The 20,773-nt window shown below is 39.2% G+C and overlaps 1 protein-coding gene across 1 annotated transcript in view; it reads left to right on the top strand.

Moving 5' to 3' along the window:
• AspRS-m (aspartyl-tRNA synthetase, mitochondrial) overlaps positions 1-20,773 on the top strand; it is a 166,706-nt gene that overhangs the window by 49,844 nt on the left and 96,089 nt on the right. The window contains exons 7-8 of the mRNA XM_090369824.1: positions 2,434-2,505; positions 6,372-6,476. Of these exons, the coding sequence (XP_090225950.1) occupies positions 2,434-2,505; positions 6,372-6,476 (177 nt within the window). The remainder of the gene's footprint in view (positions 1-2,433; positions 2,506-6,371; positions 6,477-20,773) is intronic.

The following is a 20,773-nucleotide window of genomic DNA, read 5'->3' as shown; positions in this document are numbered from 1 at the left end:
CTCTCTTTTCTTAGGTGCAGTTTCTATACTTTATCACAGTATTCCTAAAATGTTTCTATGCATGTAGAATATTGAATTATATGGTCTTAAAATTTTCCGTATACAGTAGGACTATGACCTCCCTATCTGTACAAGCAAATTTTCAATAAATTGTCATTAGGACACCTTGTCTTCTTTGCCACCTATCTACACCACTTGGAGAACTTAGTGTCCAACCGTATCATAACTCCCAAATCTCTTTCTCCTCTGCTGTTTTTAATTCAGTCCCACCAGGTCAACCCTATATTAGGGTTATAGTTATTTTAGGGTTGCTGTTCCCAAAGTGTAAGGCTTTGTATTTTACTTCATTAAAAGATAGCCGTTACCTTTTGACCATTCCTGAAGTCCTGAAGAAGGTTTTTCTCGATGCTAATCATTAACTTCTCTATTGATCTTAATATCATGCCCTCTGTCCTTTCATTGATGTCATTTAAGAAAACTTAAAAAATTGATCCTTAGGGATCCCACTTATATTAGGCCAGGTTTGTGATTAATGGAGTAACCATTAATCACAACCCTGCAGCCGCATCCATCTAAGAATTTTTCCCTCTGATTCCAACATGTTCCAGCTTATGCCTTAATTGAATCAACTTACTTTGCTGAAATCCAAGTAAACAATATTAAAATAATTTCCTACTCCACCTCATGAGTGACTCAAAATAGCTAACTGGGTTGGTTAAACTTTTCCCATTACAAAACTATGCTGTCACTTTTCCTTCAGAATTTCATTTTTATCTAAATGATCATATATTGCACTCTTGATCATTTGCATCCATGGTTCCCCCTACCACTGAAATCAGTCTGTCCAATGTTGTTAATGACTTCCATTTTAGAGCTGCTTTTATGTTATGCCGGTATATTGGCATATCTCCATCCAAGAGAATTTCTCCTGAATCCAGTGATGTGCTCATAACCTTAATGGTTATGAGCTTAATGAGAAACCATTAAGATTTAATGGTTTAATGCACTCTCCTGCTGCCCTCCTCAAAATTACTTGGTGTATATGCCATCACCTCCAGGGAGCCTTACTCACATTTAAACTCTAAAGTTTTTCTAATAAATAATCTTTTGCAATTTCTGTATCACTAATTTCATGCTTTCCAGCTTTACTCACAGTTTCTTCTCACTATGAAGTAAATATTTTTGAACAGCAACTTTGCAATGCTAAATCCTTGTTCAGTTTATCCTTAGCATTAGCTATATTATCTAATACTTATCATTCCTTAGCTTTTCCATGTCATATTTTGCTACTATATAAGACTCTTTACTCTCAAGGCATTCCATATTTGTTGGTTGTCCTTGTGAATAGTACAGTTGGTATAATTACTGTCTTCCCTACACCAGGTGGAAAAGACTGGAGTTCAAATCCTGTCAATTATGCAAGGAATTTTTATGGATCTTTTTCACAATGTGGCTCAGTTAGTTGGTCTCAGGAGAGGCTAGCATAGTTTTCTCCCTTCCTGGAAGAAACTCTGGTTTTTCGTCAGCAAACGGCAAATTAACCACAAAACATATGCAATTTTACAGACATTATATATTGTGCAGTATGGCCTAAGTTGCTGGTGCACTTAAAAAAACTCTATAACAACCATCCCTTTGTAGGGAGCTAAAACAGCTCTAAATAGCTGATGAAAATTGAGGGCTATATGACCAAAAGAGAGAAGAAAAAAAAAATAGTCCCTTTCTACCTGTTTATCCCTTTTCCAAAATATAGGATTTTATTTTTGTTGATCATTTACAGTTTAATAGGGCATATGATGCAAGAAAGTAAGCTTATATAGCATCAGCCAAAAAAAAAAAAAAAAAAAAAACCTTCTCATTTCACCCATCCACTCACTCTGAGTGTTTGTCTAGGTCTGCCTTGAACTTATTTAAGTTGCTGACCTCCACTACGACAGATGGAAATTTGTTCCAACTATCAATGACCCACTGGCTAAAGGAGAATTTCCACACATCTATTCTACAATTGTCTTTCCTCAATTTGAATTTATGCCCACTCAGGTGAGTAATCTGAGCAAGTGGAAGAATCCCTATAACATTGAGCTTGCTCAATCCATTCAAGACCTTATACACCTCATTTAGATCACCTCGCAGGCCTAGTCTCCAGAGGAGACTATGCACCTGTGAGGTGATCTAATTGAGGTGTATAAGGCCTTGAATGGATTGAGGGAATGAATTGAATGAATATTACAGCTGATTAAATGTTGTTCTTGTTATGAGTTGAAATTATATAAGAATTTCAGTATATTTAATTTCAATTATATTATTAATGATTTTAATATATAACTATTGCTCTTTGTATGTGTGTGTTTATGTTTTCTATTGCATTTTGTAGATACTTCTGCATATTAGCTGTATTTATAACTGTATTATTTCAACTACACTTAATTTCAGGGTGCCCAGGAATTCATTGTTCCTACCAGAATACCAGGACAATTCTATTCTCTCACACAAAGCCCCCAGCAGGTAATATTATTATTATTATTTTATTCCAAATATTTGCCAAAGCCATTAGCCACTACTATTCCAGTAGTAGTAGTGGCAAATGATGCAAGAAAGCAAGCTTATATAGCCAAACATCAGCCAAAAAAAAAACCAAAAAAAAAAAAAAACCACACACTTCACCCATCCTTACTCTCCAAGAATTTGTCTAGTTCTTCCTTGAATTTATTCAAACCATCCACTTCCACAACAGATGCAAGCCTATTCCAACAATCAACCACTCGCTAGTTGAAGGCAAACTTCCACAAATTTGTTCTACAACCATCTTTCTTCAGTTTGAATTTGTGCTGAGCAAGAGGAAGAATCCCATCAGCATTGAGCTTGCTCAATCCATTCAAAGTCATAAACACCTCAATCATTTCACAGGCACCTGTTCTCCAGGTGATGCAGTTTGCAGAACTGAAACCTTTCTTGGTAAGAGCACCCCGTTATTCTGCTCGCCAATCTCGCCCTTTCTGTACTCATTCCCACTTCCTTCCTAAAATGAGGCCTCCAGACCCATATGCAGTACTCAAGATGTGGCCTGACCATTGCCTTATACAATGGAATAATCACTACTTATCTCTGCTAGAAAAGTTTTTGTATATCACTGACAAAACCTCCATGAGCTGCCCTGGCAGCCTGTCTGCATTGCTCTGAAAACTTCATATCTGACTGCACAATTATGCCAAGTCTTTTTCATTTTCCACTAAACTGAGTGTAGTACCACACAGGTACTACACTCAGAACATACCACGCAGGTGGTATGTACTCTGGGTACAGATGCTACCCATATGTAGTACTTTGCATTTATCAATGTTAAACTTCAATTCTCATTTCTCAGTCCATCTGCTTAACTTTTCTAGATCCTGTTGCAGTAGCACACTGTCATTAACCACCCTGCCAAACTTTGATATTAAGCCTGATATACCTTCATCAGTATCATTAATAAATATTGAAAACAACAATGGGCCCAGCACTGAACCCTAGTGAACTCCACTAATAACATTAGTCCAAAAAGAGCAGTGCCCATTGATAACCACTCTGTCTTCTTCCACTTAACCATCCATTTATCCATAGCAGTAACTTGCCCTTAATGCCACATTGCTCCAGTTTGTACAGCAGTCTGTTATTTGCAAAAGTATCGAAAGCCTTCCTGAAATCCAAGTATATGATATCAAAATTATTTTTTGCATCCAGTTCCTTGGTCACTGCATCATAGTAACCTATCAGATTGATTAGACAAGACTTCCCCTTAACAAATCCATACTGTGACTGCAGTATAATTGCATTCTTGTTCAGATGGTCCTGCATTACTTCTTTAACCAGTGATTCCATTATTTTTCCTGGAACTGACAGGTCTGTAATTACTGTTAAGCTAACAGGTCTGTAATTACTGTTAAGTTGACTTGTCTGTAATTACTGTTGAGTTGACAGGTCTGTAATTACTCATGTCATCTTTTTATTTCCCTTTATGAATTGGGGATAAATTTGGACACATCTCCAGGCCATAGGACCTCCACATAAATCCAAGGATCTGTCATAATTATGGCTAAGGGTGTGTTCACCTCCTTTGTTGCTCCCTTAATATGATTGGATAGATCCCATCCAACCCAGGTTCCTTTTTATGAATCAGCTTCAACAATTTCTCTTCCACTTTCCTTTCGGTTATCACAATCATTTAGTTTGTTGGAGTTTGATAAACTTCTGACATTCCATCCCATAAAGAATTCCTCATGTAGATACAAAATATCTATTCTATTTGTCATCAACAGTTAACCCATTGACATCAAGTGGCCCAATGTGATTCAACCAATTCCTTCTACTGTTGATATAAGCATAGAAGTCTTTTCTGCTTTTCTTGGCATTCTTCACCAGAGACATCTCATAATCTTCCTTATCTTGCCTAACCTGCTTTGTGACTTGATTATACACTAATTTATATCTAGGCATCTGTATCATCTGATAATTTATGCATCCCATGCACTTTTCTTCTGTGCCATGTGTCTCATTAGTTCATCTAATATCCATTTAGTTCTAAGCCTTGAACAGTATTTTTTAGTTGGCATGAAAAGCCTAGTAGCTTCTTTGATTACTTCACTGAATGCTTCCCATTTATAATTTACTGTTGATAATATCATCATTTGGTCCCAATGTGTAGAATTTAAAAATGTCTGAGACCACTGTAGTCACCCTCACAAAAGCAAGCACCTTTACCCTTGGTAGTTATGTCTTTAATTAAATTCCACATTAGTACACTGTGATTGCTGCCACCCAGTGGGTCTTTTACCTGCAAATTCTTAATGCATGTAGAATAACTGCTGATAACCAAATCATGAGTATTGCTTCCTCTTATTGCCTCTCCAACATGCTGCTGTAGAAAACAATCATCCAAAAAATCTACAAAAAACTTGCTAGTGTGTGTGTGACCAACCTACAAATTCCAGTGAACATCTGGAAAGTTAAAATCCCCCATTTTAAGACATTCTGATTTACTAACTCACCGTGTTTCTCTGTATGTTTGGTTTACTCATCAGAATTATTAAGCCTATAATGCACCCCTACTACTCTCAATTTTGTTTTCCCAGTGCTTATATCACACTAGACTGACTCAGCATTGCACTGGTCACCAATGCTGACTGGATGCACTGACTTAGATTTAATATGCTTCTTGACTAAGAGCATAACCCCTCCACCTCTCCTTTCCTGGCTGTCCTTCCTGTATACATCGTACTTCCCATATTCAAATTCAGGCATCACTTATGTTTGAGTTACACCATGTCTCCTCTATCCCTCTAATGATGTCCCCCTCTATCCTTCCATTTGATGACTTAATCAGTATTTCAAATACATCAAATTTATTTACAATGCTCCTAGGATTAGTGTACATACAAGTGTAAATGCACACGTTCTTACTCTTAGTTATCTTACACAGTGTATTGTTGTTAATTCTGTGTTTGAATTATTTGAAATAATATATATTTTGAAATCACTACTGTTTCCCTATACCATTTTAGGCTATTTGAAATATGTTTACAATGAAATTCAAACTCTGAATTGGGACCCTCAACTTATGAATAGCTTATCTAATTCAAAAATGCTGCCTAAACAAACTACAGACAAATATTTAGTTCTAATAAAATTTAATGAAGCTATAACAAAATTTGTTAATGTTCTGCATATAGTATCATTATACAGTATAACAATACTGCATATTGCTTTCCATTTTGCATCTCTGTTCACTTATTCAAGAATTGTACACAGAATCACAGATAAGTCATATAACTGTGGCACATTTTGAATACACATGTAATCCATTTTGTTTATACTGCTAAAAAAACACTCATTGTTAATGATACAAAAATGGGTGATTTTCCAATGTAGATGCTGTGCATCATCAAGTCCCTACATATATATGCATTCAGTTTGAGAGAGAGAGAGAGAGAGAGAGAGAGAGAGAGAATGAATGAATGAATGAAGATGAATGTGCTTTAGAGAAAATGCATCGAAGCATTTAAAGAAATTAACTATTCTTAAAGAATTCATAACAAAGTATGTGAAACCTTTTTGCAATTTGTCATATGTAAGAACAGAAATTGCTGAGTTTTGTTTTTGCAGGATTTAGTGCTGGAATGACAAACACTGTAGTCCTTTTATTTTTTCTAGCATAGATATTTTAGATATCTTTAGACAATACAATTCTAAATATCAGTGATCAAATAAACATGGACGGGATAAACAATTTTCACATAATTTAATATATGAAAGTGGGAGGTTAACAAGTTATTATTTGGATTTCTTTCTTATTTTTGTTCATATTTTTAATTGCCACTTTTTTTTTTTTTTTTTAGTTCAAACAGTTGCTAATGGTGGGAGCAATAGATCGTTACTTTCAAATAGCAAAGTGCTATAGAGATGAAGGACTTGATTCGAGGAAACAGCCAGAATTTACTCAGGTAAAATAAATAAATAAATAAAAAATCAAGTTTTATTTATTTAGCAATTAATACCTAAATTGTACCAATTAGAATTAATAATTACCATACTTATTCAAATATAAGTAACTTCTTGTATTTCTCCTTATTGTTAGAGCAGGTTTTAATATAATTTCTTTCAGAGGATTGTGTGTAAAATATTATCCTCCCTAAGAAGTTCATATTGTTAGAAGGTGACTGCTTAATACAGTCTGTCCTCGTATAGCACGATAGTTGCGTTCCTAGAAACCCTCGTGCAATGCAAAATCGTGCAATATAAACAACAGGCCCTATGGGAAAAGTAGGGTTAGGTGTCGACCACCCAAGATTGAACACACATTTGGAACCAAAAGATTACCAAACACAATAAATAATCGAGTAATTTTAATCGTTATAAAATACTTACGTATTTTATAAAATACGTAATAAAAATAATATTATATTATAATAAAGTATTTTTTAATACTAAAAAAGTATTTTTTACGAATAAAATACGTATTTTATTCGTAAAAAATTTATTATATTAAATAAAATAGTCGTAATAAAATACTTACGTATTTTATAATACGTAAGTATAAATTATAATACGTAAGTCGTAATAAAATATTGCTAATGCTTTTGCTTCTATCGTAAGCAAACTTGCTTTTTGTTTGATTTTCTATCCAAAGAGATGACAGCCGTTCCATCTCTTCCAATTCTTTGTGTCTTAATCTAATGGATTTTAATTACACTTTGAGTTGTACCCGCTATGAAAGTTGTTTTTATTTTCTCTGCATTCTTTGTAATTCTCGGCGTTGCCTCATTTAGGTCTGTAGCACGTGCAATATCACATGGTCTTTCATTTCGCTCATAGCGTTTCACAATTTCATATTTTTTCTCTATCGACAGAAGCGGACTGGCCATAAGCCTTACGGGGGAAACCACGGTGGGCCGGAGGCCGGTGTGATTTTGGCCATAAACCGTAGTACGAGGCCACTATAAATTTTCCCGGGTAAGAATTTTTGACCCAGTCCGCCTCTGTTTATCGGTATTGCTTATTTTTTTTCTCTCTGAATCTGCAGTGTCTTAGCCAGGACGCTTCCTTTTCACACCTTTTAAGTGTGAAAAATTTTACATTTTAAAAAATTTTAAAATTTTACTTTTAAATTTTACTAATTTTTAGGGAATAAAGCACAATTACAAAACGAGGTGGCACGTTTGATACACATAAACAAAGCTGCGCGCGTGTAGCAACTGAATAAACAACACCGTAAAGGCCGAGATACACTATTAACACCTCACATTTTATTAAAGCACATTTCTGGGGGTTACTACCATAAAACAATAAAAACAATTTCCAGTTGCGTTTCTGCTAGTGGAATCTGTTATAAACTGGTAGTAAACTCCATCTAATTGCATTTGCGATTATATCGATAGCTGGAATTGTGTTGGTTTTTACGTTATTATGGTGAAATGTGTTTCCCCTTCACTGATATAAAACACATAAATACATTTTCAGAATCTTCTTCATTCCTATCGTGTTGCGTTCAGTTGGGGTGATTCCGCGTTCGACTGCCATTTCTTGTAAACACAAAGGCGCATCGTGTATAAGCGAATTCGGTTCGTGTTATATAAGATAACGTTCCCCTATTTATAAATCGTGTATGATCGAATTCGTGTAATGCAAACACGTGTTATACGAGGACCGACTGTATTCCACTCCTTATTTAAAATGTTCCCACTTTTGGGGGGAAATTTTTAACAGCTTGGTCCACACTTGTAGGTAGAAGGAATCTGTTTGTAGAGATTGGATACATTTAAACAAAGGTGGTGCAAGGGTTTTTGCCAGTATCATTAAAGATACCTTAAAGGTTCAAGGAAACTGCTAGTTTGTGAGGATCAGGGTAATATACATATGTGTTTATTAGCATTAGCAAGGCACATGATGCAAGAAAGCGAGCTTATGTAGCATCAGCCAAAAACAAAAACAAAAAAAAAAAAAAACACTTATTTCACCCATCCACTCGCTCCAAATGTTTGTCCAATTCTGCCTTGAATCGATTTAAGCTATCAACTTCTACAATGAGAGATGGAAGTTTGTTCCAGCAATCAACCACCCGCTGGCTAAAGGCAAACTTCCGCACATCTATCCTACAATTGTCTTTCCTCAATTTGAATTTATGCTCCCTCAGGCGATTATTCTGAGCAAGAGGAAGAATCCCATCATCATTGAGCATGCTCAAACCATTCAACATTTTATACACCTCAATCAGATCACCTCACAGGTGCCTAATATCGGAACACTGCAACTTGCAAATCTTAAGCCTTTCTTCGTAAGAACAATCCTTTGTTCCATTCACTAATCTTTTTGCCCTTCTCTGTACTCGTTTCAACAGCTCTACATCCTTCTGAAAATGAGGCCTCCAGACCTGTAGACATTACTCAAGGTATGCCCTGACCATTGCCTTATACAAGGGGATAATCACCTCCTTATCCCTGCTAGAAAAATTCCTGTATATCATTGACAAGACACCATGAGCTACTCTTGTAGACCTGCACTGCTCAGAAAACTTTATATCTGCCTGCACAACTAGCCCAGGTCCTTTTCACTCTCTACCACTGTCAGTGTAGTACCACACAGTTGATACGTTACTCTGGGGTTACTGCTTCCCATATGCAGTACTTTACATTTGTCAATGTTAAACTTTAGTCGCCACCTCTCAGCCCATCTGCTCAACTTTTCTAGATCCTATTACAGCAGCGTATTGTCATTAATGTCATTAACAACCCTGCCAACCTTCTTATCATCTGCAAACTTGGATGTTAAGCCTGATATACCATCATCAGTGTCATTAATAAATACAGAAAACAACAATGGACCCAACACTGAACCCTGGGGGACTCCACTAAGAGCAATGTCCATTGGTTATCACACTCTCTCTTCTCCCACTCAACCATCCCTTTATCCATAGCAGCAATTTGCCTCCAATGCCACACTGCTCCAATTTGTGCAGCAGTCTTCCATGTGCAACAGTATCAAAAACCTTTCTAAGATCCAAATATATGATATCAAAATTATTCTTTGCATCCAGTTCCTTTGTGACCACATCATAGTATCCAATCAAATTGGTCAGAGAAGACTTACCCTTAACAAACCCATGCTGTGTCTGAGCTATAACTGAAGTCTTGTGTAGAAGATCCTGCAGTGCTTCTTTAACCAGTGCCTCCATTAATTTCCCTGAAACAGAAGTTAAACTATCAGGTCTGTAATTACCTGTGTCTCCCTTTGATTCTCTTTTGTGGATTGGGGTTACATTTACACATCTCCAGTCCATGGGTACCTCCCCTGAGTCCAAGGAAGCTCTCATAATTATGGCTAAAGGTTTGCTTACTTCCTTTGCTGCCTCCTTTAATATAATTGGATAGATTCCATCCACCCCAGGTGCCTTTCTTACATTTATCTTCAACAATTTCTCCTCCACTTTACTCTCAGTTATTACAAGATTATCTAGCTTACTGCCAGAGTTTAATACACCTCTGGCATTCCCCTCCCTGAATAATTCCTCATGTGTGAATGTAGATGCAAAATATTTATTTAGTTTGTTAGCTACCTGAGCAGGTTCATCAACAGTTGAACCATCGATATCAAGTGGACCAATCTGATTCATCCCCTTCCTTCTAGACTTTACATAAGTAAAGAACTCTCTTCTGTTTTTCTTTGCATCCTTTGCCAAAGATTTCTCATAATCTGCCTTTTCCTGCTTAACCTCCTTTGTGACTTGGTTACAGACCAGCTTATATCTATCATAGGCTTCCGTGTCACTTGTTAATTTATATGTATCCCATGCATTTTTCTTTTTGTCACATATCTAATTAGTTCATCTGACATCCATGTAGGCCTAAATCTTGAACAATATTTCCTAATTGGTATGAAAAGCCTAGTAGCTTTCAAGATTAATTCTTTGAATGCTTCCCATTTTGAATTTTCTGTTGGTAACATCATCATCAGTTGGTCCCACCGTACAAAATTTAAACACCATAGTTACCTTTATGAAAGCAAAAACCCTTCCCTTTACCCCTGATGGTAGTTACCTCGTTGAGTAAATCCCACTTCAGCACACTCTGATCATTGTCACCTAGTGGTTCCTTTCTCTGCAGATTCTTAATCAATGAAGTATCACTACTGATAATCAGATCAAGAGTATTACTCGCTCTAGTTCCCTTCCGAACATGGTGCTGTACAAAACGATCATTCAGTAAATCCACAAAAGCCTTGCTAGTGCGTGAGTCACCAACCCACAAATTCCAGTCAGTATCTGGGATATTAAAATCCTCCATTACAACACACTGATTTACTGGCCCACTCTATTTCTCTGTACAGTTGTTTATTATACTCATTAGAGTCATTAGGCCTATAACACACTCCTACTCTCAACTTTTTGCTTTCCCAGTGCTTATGTCACACCAAACTGACTCGACACTGCACTGTCCCGTCATGTCGACTAGCTGTACTTCCTTGGATTTGGTGTGTTTCTTAACCAATAGCTTAAATCCTCCTCCTCCCTTTCTATCCTGTCTATTCTTCCTGTACACGTTGTACTCCCTAAATTCCAGTTCTGCATTCTTTATATACGTGGAACACCACGTCTCTGTTATCCCAATAGTATCTGCCTTTGAAGTTTTGACCTACACCTCAAATTCATAAAATTTATTTACCAAACTCCTAACATTGGTGTGCACGCAAGTATACATGCACCTGTTCCTATTCTTAGCTACCCTAACACAGCCCATGTCTTTACTTGTTCCGCAATTTTCCAATGATATTGGTCAACATAATGACCAATATCATCCAAAAATTGTGGAATAAGTTTATCCAATCATATTGGTGAATGTAATGCTTGCATTTACCTCAAGAGTTCTTGTTTATTATGGCAACAGATCATATTAGTGATCATATGGTCAACAGATCATAAAGGTGAAATTGTTTATACAGTAATGTCATCAATAAAATGAGTGACTTCTGGTTAGGACAAGTAATGCTGTTATAATAAGGCTTATGGAAACATGGTGCCACCAGAAAATAGGGGATGATGAGTTTTAGTATGGTATGTGCAATTTATTTAGGAAGGATAGGGTAGATAGAAGGTGTAATGGAGTCATGTTTCTTATCAAAAGCAGCCCAAGCACGATGAAAGCTTTCCTTGATTCTGACGTTTTGCATGCTAGTGTAGAATCTGTGTGGTGTGAGATAGTTGGAAGCAATGGTATAATGAGAGTGGGAGTAATCTACAAGCCAAGTGATTGTGAAGATTATGATGAGAGCCTCTACATGCAAATGGAATGGGCAAGTAAGTGTGAATGCCTTATTAAGGGTGATTTTAATTTGCCTCTAATTGATTGGAGCAGTGGAAGAAAACTACATTGGAGACAAAATTTTTAAATCAACTAGATGATTATTATTTGTATCAACATGTCACAGAAAGTATTACAGAAAAGCAAATTCTAAACCTGAGCATCGCCCACGAACCAGATGGCACAAGATGACAGTAGGAACCATAGCAGGAAGTGATCATGGAGTTCTACGGTGTTTAAGGCGAAGGAATGGGTTATAATTTCAGGAAAGGAAATTATGATGGCCTCTATTAACTAGGTAGATATTTCAGAGAGAGCGAATACAATTGAATTATGGTATACATTTAAAACATTACTCACAGAAACCTTGAAAAAAGCCACAAAGCCATTAATAAAATGCTCCACGAGAAGGATTCCAAGTTGAATGAATAATGAAATTTCCAGATTACTTGAGCAGAGAAAAGACCGCATGGAAAGTTACAGAGCAATGAAAAGTACTGAAGCCTATAGCAACTACAAGTTGATCTGTAATAGTGCCACAGAATAGGTTAGGCTGGCAAAGGAAGATTATGAGAAATCAATGGCAAAGAGTGGGGATAAGGAATTCTTCACATATATAAATGCAAAGAAGAGGACAAATCAGATTGGACCCTTATGTAATGTACATGGGATAGTATTAGATATCCCAGCTGATGTTGCAGATGAACTCAAGTTACTCTGCATTGATATTTACAGAATAAAAACCCTTTATAGCAATGATAAACTATGGGAGTGAAATTGAAAAATATGTAATTAATGATATTGAAATTTCAAATGATTATTTATTGAAAAAAATTTTGAGCCTACAGACGAGTTAGGCTCCTGGTGTTGATGGCATATACCCTACAATTTTCAGAGAGGCAGCAAATGTGTGCCTTGAACCATTAAGGCTAATTATGAGAGCATCACTGGATTCAGGAGAAATTCCATTAGATTGGAAAAGTGCCAATGTAACACCAATACATAAAGGTAATTCTAAGAGTCTTGTAGGAAATTACTGACCAGTCAGTCTAGCTTCAGCAGTAACGAAAATTATGAAGGCAATGATCAAGATTGGAATTCAGGATCATTTAGATAGAAATGGAATTCTGATGGATACAACATAGTTTTGTTAAGGGAAAATCATGTTTAACAAATCTGGTTAGCTATTTTGACAGGGTCATTTGTGAGCTTAATTTAGGAAATAATTTCAACATTGTTTATTTAGATTTCAGCAATGCATTTGACTCAGTCCCACATGAGCTGTTACTTTATAAGCTGGAACAGGTTGGAATCACAAGAAAAATCATTAGATAGATAGCTGGATGACTTCAGGACAGAAAGTAGAGGGTTGTGAAAGTTATTCTTCATATTGGGTTAATGTAAGAAGTGGGGGTCCCCAAAGGATCAGTATTAGGACCACTGTTGTTTTTGATTTTCTTAAATGACATTGATGAAGGGATAGAGGGTGTGATGTCTAAATTTGCAGATAATGTAAAGATCGGTAGAGTAGCTAATGATCACTGCTAAGCTCTGCTTAGCAGTGATCATTAGCTAGATAGACTTCAGGGATGGTCAGAAAAGTGACCACTGTGCTTTAATTCAGCAAAATGCAAGGTAATTCTTCAAATAGATTGGGTTCTTCACTTGGGGAACAGCAACCCCAAAGTAATTTATACACTTGGTGAATGCAAAAATTTATTTTTATTTCGTTACACAGAGCAATAATAAACTACAATAAATAAATTAGCTTTCGGCTGGGTGGCAGCCTTCATCGGATTAAAATACTTGAATGGCAGTTGGAATAGAGATGCACTGCCAGGATGGTGCGTGAGGCACGTGGTTAATTGTCTGTTGATGTTTGTGGCTGTGACGTATGGTGGTGACGTGGCCAGCGTTTGTCTATGGATAGAATTACTGACTCTGTGATGGGGTTGACCTGACAACCGCTGTTCCTGTTCAAAGCGGTGTCCGAGCATTTTATATTTAGCGATTCCAACCAGGTACGCCTCAGGTAATGGTGGGACCTGTCCACAACCACGACATCGCGGTGTGGGTCGATGTTGTGGTGGGTTGTCCAGACATGCTCGGCGATAGCTGAGTGTTCTACGTCTGCTAAACGGATCGCCCTTTTATGTTCTGAGAGACGTTTCTCGAGTCGACGTCCAGTCTCTCCAAAGTAGCAGCTCGTGCAGTCACGGCAAGAGATGCGATAGACCAAACCACTCTGTAGAAGGGTGGGGACAGGTGTTTTTATGTTGGAAAGGAGAGAACGCAGTTTCTTGCCTGGGAGTTGGATGCACTTTATCCCATGCGATCTTAGGATTCTACCGATCTGCTGTGACAGGTTGGGGTAGTATGGGATGAATGCCCTCGTGGATGACTCGTCACTGTTGGCGTTGCTGTTGGTCGTCACGTTGTCGCGTGTTTGTAGATCACACCTGTCAAGGACGTCGACGGGGTAGCCACACCTCGTAAGGTCTACTTTGACTCTGGTGATCTCTTTGCGTCTTTCATCTGCGGAGCTGGAGTGTGTCCAGGCGCGAGTTAGCAAGGTTCGGGCAGTTGAGAGGAGGTGGCCCCGTGCGTGTGCTGACTGGAAGTTGGTAAATTGGCCAGCACACATAGGCTTGCGATAAACTGCCGTCTTCAAGCATGTGTCTTCGCGCCGGACAAGTGTATCTAGGTATGGTATAGAGTTGTTCGACTCCAGCTCAATCGTGAATTTTATGAAGGGCGATAGTGAGTTGAGGTGGGTTAGGAGTCGCTGACCTGAGTCTCTAGGGATGACTACGAACACATCGTCTACATAGCGACACCAAAAGGCGATGTGATCTGGTGCGTGTGTAAACGCACGTCCCTCTAACTCCTCCATCACGATGTTTGCTGTGACCGAGCTGACAGGGGAACCCATGGCTGTGCCATGTATCTGCTGGTAGATCGAGTCATTAAACATGATTGCACCCCCTGTTAAGCATAGTCTGAGGGCGGCGGAAATGTCATCAGGCGTCAGTCTAGTTCTGCCGCTAAGGGTTCCATCATTATCCAAGAGTTGTTTTACACAAGAGATGGCAAGTTCCACTGGGATGGAGGTAAAGAGTGATACGACATCGAACGATGCCATGATTTGATCTTGCGAGATGGATATAGTGCGGATCCTTTCTATGAACTCAACACTGTTGGAGACGGTGTAGGTGGTCTTGCCAACTAGAGGAGAAAGAAGTCTCGAGACAAACTTGGACAGCTCGTAAGTCGGCGATCCACAGCAGGATACAATAGGTCTTAGTGGTGTGCCTTCTTTGTGCACCTTCGGTAGGCCGTAAAACCGTGGGATCTGACACCCGGAGGCACGGAGGTGATTACGGGTTGACTGTGTGATTTTCTCTTGCTTCAGCCAAGTGTTGATGATGATATTCACCTCTGACTCCCATCGTTCCAAAGCCCTGTTGGGGTTGATGGTTAAGGGTTTGTAGACGGTAGTGTCTCGTAAGAGCAGTAAGGCTTTCGCCATGTAATCAGAGTGGTTCATTACAACCGTACGACGGCCTTTGTCCGCCGGCAGAATGACGATGGATGAATCCCGTTTCAGTGCCTTGAGGGTAGAAATCTGTATACGGCTGAGGTTTGAAGAGACGGGACGGGCACGGTGTAGAACTGCCGCAGTCTTTAAGCGGATTGCATTGGCTACATCTTCTGGGAGGCGCGATATCGCGAATATCCTCATCAACACTTGGCTGAAGCAAGAGAAAATCACACAGTCAACCCGTAATCACCTCCGTGCCTCCGGGTGTCAGATCCCACGGTTTTACGGCCTACCGAAGGTGCACAAAGAAGGCACACCACTAAGACCTATTGTATCCTGCTGTGGATCGCCGACTTACGAGCTGTCCAAGTTTGTCTCGAGACTTCTTTCTCCTCTAGTTGGCAAGACCACCTACACCGTCTCCAACAGTGTTGAGTTCATAGAAAGGATCCGCACTATATCCATCTCGCAAGATCAAATCATGGCATCGTTCGATGTCGTATCACTCTTTACCTCCATCCCAGTGGAACTTGCCATCTCTTGTGCAAAACAACTCTTGGATAATGATGGAACCCTTAGCGGCAGAACTAGACTGACGCCTGATGACATTTCCGCCGCCCTCAGACTATGCTTAACAGGGGGTGCAATCATGTTTAATGACTCGATCTACCAGCAGATACATGGCACAGCCATGGGTTCCCCTGTCAGCTCGGTCACAGCAAACATCGTGATGGAGGAGTTAGAGGGACGTGCGTTTACACACGCACCAGATCACATCGCCTTTTGGTGTCGCTATGTAGACGATGTGTTCGTAGTCATCCCTAGAGACTCAGGTCAGCGACTCCTAACCCACCTCAACTCACTATCGCCCTTCATAAAATTCACGATTGAGCTGGAGTCGAACAACTCTATACCATACCTAGATACACTTGTCCGGCGCGAAGACACATGCTTGAAGACGGCAGTTTATCGTAAGCCTATGTGTGCTGGCCAATTTACCAACTTCCAGTCAGCACACGCACGGGGCCACCTCCTCTCAACTGCCCGAACCTTGCTAACTCGTGCCTGGACACACTCCAGCTCCGCAGATGAAAGACGCAAAGAGATCACCAGAGTCAAAGTAGACCTTACGAGGTGTGGCTACCCCGTCGACGTCCTTGACAGGTGTGATCTACAAACACGCGACAACGTGACGACCAACAGCAACGCCAACAGTGACGAGTCATCCACGAGGGCATTCATCCCATACTACCCCAACCTGTCACAGCAGATCGGTAGAATCCTAAGATCGCATGGGATAAAGTGCATCCAACTCCCAGGCAAGAAACTGCGTTCTCTCCTTTCCAACATAAAAACACCTGTCCCCACCCTTCTACAGAGTGGTTTGGTCTATCGCATCTCTTGCCGTGACTGCACGAGCTGCTACTTTGGAGAGACTGGACGTCGACTCGAGAAACGTCTCTCAGAACATAAAAGGGCGATCCGTTTAGCAGACGTAGAACACTCAGCTATCGCCGAGCATGTCTGGACAACCCACCACGACATCGACCCACACCGCGATGTCGTGGTTGTGGACAGGTCCCACCATTACCTGAGGCGTACCTGGTTGGAATCGCTAAATATAAAATGCTCGGACACCGCTTTGAACAGGAACAGCGGTTGTCAGGTCAACCCCATCACAGAGTCAGTAATTCTATCCATAGACAAACGCTGGCCACGTCACCACCATACGTCACAGCCACAAACATCAACAGACAATTAACCACGTGCCTCACGCACCATCCTGGCAGTGCATCTCTATTCCAACTGCCATTCAAGTATTTTAATCCGATGAAGGCTGCCACCCAGCCGAAAGCTAATTTATTTATTGTAGTTTATTATTGCTCTGTGTAACGAAATAAAAATAAATTTTTGCATTATGAATCCAGAGCACGTAGGCCTATTTTATTATACACTTGGTGAAGTTGAACTTAAGTTAGTAGTGCAAGAAAGGGACTTGGAAGTTATAATACGGTCAGACATGAAGTTCTCTGAGCATTGTAGATAGGTTGCAAGGAAGGCCCATGGTGTCCTATCAATGATTTATCAAACATTTGCTAGTAGAGATAAGGACGTCATAATCCCATTATATACTGTTGGAATTCGTGGTGGGCAGACGTGCTTATTAGCGGCATTAAAGAAGCATAGATAAGAGGGGATTAGAGCAGGATTAGTGAAGTAGAGCGGGATTTCAAAGGTTTTTTAGTATATTGTAAAGTTTATTTTAATAAATTTTTTTCCCATAATAGTTTGATTTATTTTTTTATATTATAAATATAATTTTTTGAAAGTTTGTTTTATTAATAATTAGTAAATTTCATAATGGTTATTACCAGATCCACCTTGAAAACTTTGTCAGAGGGTACCATGACTCATACAGAAATAGCCGATGGCGATTTCGTGGTGAGTCATGATTTTATCCTTTGCAGAACCTGTGGCATGTATTCCAAGGTCGACTTAGTGGATAATCCTAGCTCACTTGGACATTCTTTTCTTTGTCACCGTTGTAAGGAGTGAACCGATCTTAAGTTACAATTTGGTGCATTGCTAGAACAATTTGAGTCACTAAAAAAATGGGTGCTTGCCCTCGAGAATAATGAAACTGAAAACTCGTCAGGGACTCAAGTTGCTACTTGGTAGCAACCTACCAAGTGATGCACTGCCGATTCGGGCCCCAGAACAAAATAACTAAGTGTAAACCACTCTGGTTCAAAAAGACTTAGTTCTATTAGGAGACTCCATTGTCAGGGAAACGGGAAATATTTTTTGTAATAAAGATAGGTGGACTAGAACCATGGTATGTCTGCCGGGAGCAACTATTAATGATGTCACCAACAGATTGTCTGATTTTAAGGGGGAAAAGAGAATATTATTATTCATGTGGGGACTAGTGACATTAAGCATACACGATCTGACAATTTGTTAGACAAATATAGGACCATGCTGAAGAAATTATCATTAGCATTAGTAGAGGCATATGATGCAAGAAAGCAAGCTTATTCAGCATCAGCCAAAAAAAAAAAAAAAAAAAAAGCACAACCACTACTCCCATTTCACCCCTCCGTTCGTTCAAAGTACCTGTCCAGCTGAGCCTTAAATTTGTTTAGGCTATCAACTTCAATAACAAGTGATGGAAGTCTATTCCACAAACCAACTGCCCGCTGGCTAAAGGCAAATTTCCACACATCTATCCGACATCCGTCCTTCCTCAATTTGAATTTATGCCCTCTCAGGTGATTATTCTGAGCAAGAGGAAGAATCCCATCGGCATTGAGCATGCTCAAGCCATTCAAAGCCTTATACACCTCTATCAGATCACCTCGCCGATGCCTAGTCTCCAGACTCTGTAATTTGCAAAACTTAAACCTTTCTTCGTAAGAGCAACCCTTTGTTCCATTCACTAATCTTGTTGCCCTTCTTTGTACTCGTTCCAGCAGCTCTACATCCTTCTTGAAATGAGGTCTCCAGACCTGTATACAGTACTCAAGGTGTGGCCTGACCAATGCCTTATACAAGGGAATAATCACATCCCTATCCCTGCTAGAAAAATTCCTGTATATCATTGACAAGACACCATGAGCTACTCTTGCAGCTCGTCTGCACTGCTCAGAGAACTTCATATCTGCCTGCACAATTACCCCCAGGTCCTTTTCATTCTCTACCACTGTCAGCGTAGTACCACAGAGTTGATACGTTGATCTGGGGTTACTGTTTCCCATATGTAGTACTTTACATTTGTCAATGTTAAACTTCATTTGCCACCTCTCAGCCCATCTGCTCAACCTTTCCAGATCCTGTTGCAGCAGCATAGCATCAGTAGTGTCCTTAACAACCCTGCCAACCTTTGTATCGTCTGCAAACTTGGACATTAAGCTTGATATACCATCATCTATATCATTTATAAATACAGAAAACAACAATGGACCCAACACTGAACCCTGAGGAATTTTGAATTGCGAAATTTCGCAAGTTAGGTCACAATGTCTGTGTGTCTGCAATTCTGCCCAGACATGATAGGAGAGATTATATGCTGAAAGCCTTGTGGATTAACTCGAGACTTGAAAGACTCTGCAAGGCTTTTGGGGAGAAATTTCTGTCAGCTTGTCCTGCACTAGTAGATAGAAGGAATCTGTTTTGTTGACGGGATACATTTAAACAAAGGAGGTGCAAACATTTTTGCCAGTATTATTGAGGATACCTTAAAGTTTCGGGGGAACAAGGGTTATATAGATACACTTTTATCTGATAGTATTGGTCAAATTAACTCTTGCACGTACCTCAAGAGTATTTGTTTGTTACCGCAACAGAACATAGTAGCAAGATGTTCTGAGGGCAAAAGCGTTTCAAATGAGTGGGTAACAAATACCAGGGAAGTGAGCTTAAATAACTTTAAGGGGTGTGTCAGGGTACTTAACTATACAAGAACACTGTCTTAATTGTTTATACCGTAATATCAGAAGTGTCGTCAATAAAATGAGTGAATTCGAACAGCCTGGAGATAAGGAATGATGAGTTTCAGTATGGTATGTATAATGTATTTAGGAAGGACAGGGAAGATAGAAGGGATGGTGAGGTCATACTTCTTATCAAAAGTAGTAGCATGAGCATGATGAAAACTTTCCCGGATTCAGACGTTTCGCATGTTAGTATAGAATCTGTGAAATAGTTGGAAGCCAAGGTATAATGAGAGTGGGAGTAATCTACAGGCTGGGTGACTGTGAAGATTATGAGATCCTCTACATGCAAATGGAATGGGCAAGTAAGCATGAATGTCTTATTATGGGTGATTTCATTTTGCCTCTAATTGATTGGAGCAAATGGAAACTCCACATGGGGGACAAATTTTTAAATCAACTAGATGATTGTTATTTGTATCAACATGTCAGGAAAAGTACTAGGGAAAAGAATACTCTAAACCTCATCATCACTCATGAAGCAGATGACATAATATGGCTGACTGTACAGGAACCAGTAGCAGGAAGTGATCATGGAGTTCTATGGTAGACGATGAAGAGAGAAGTAGTTGGAGTAAAAGGCAAAAGAATGGATTATAATTTCAGGAAAGGAAATTACATCGCCTTAAGGTGCTACATGGCCTCTATTAACTGGGTAGATATTTCACAGAGAGTGAATACAATTGAATTATGGTATACCTTTAAAACATTAATCACAGAAGCCTTGAATGCTTATATACCATTAAAAAAATACTCCACGAGGAGGATTCCAAGTTGGATGAATAATGAAGTTGCCAAATTACTTGAGCAGAAAAAGACGGCATGGAAAAGTTACAGAGCAATAAAAAGTACTGAAGCCTATACAGCTACAAATTGATCTGTAATAATGCCACTGAAAAGATTAGGCTGGCAAA

The sequence above is a fragment of the Mastigoproctus giganteus genome, chromosome 3, assembly GCF_048544385.1.
Source record: "Mastigoproctus giganteus isolate SK-2022 chromosome 3, ASM4854438v1, whole genome shotgun sequence".
NCBI lineage: Eukaryota > Metazoa > Arthropoda > Arachnida > Uropygi > Thelyphonidae > Mastigoproctus > Mastigoproctus giganteus.
The sequence above is the reverse complement of the archived record's forward strand: the minus strand, read 5'-3'. Positions and strand labels throughout refer to the sequence as shown.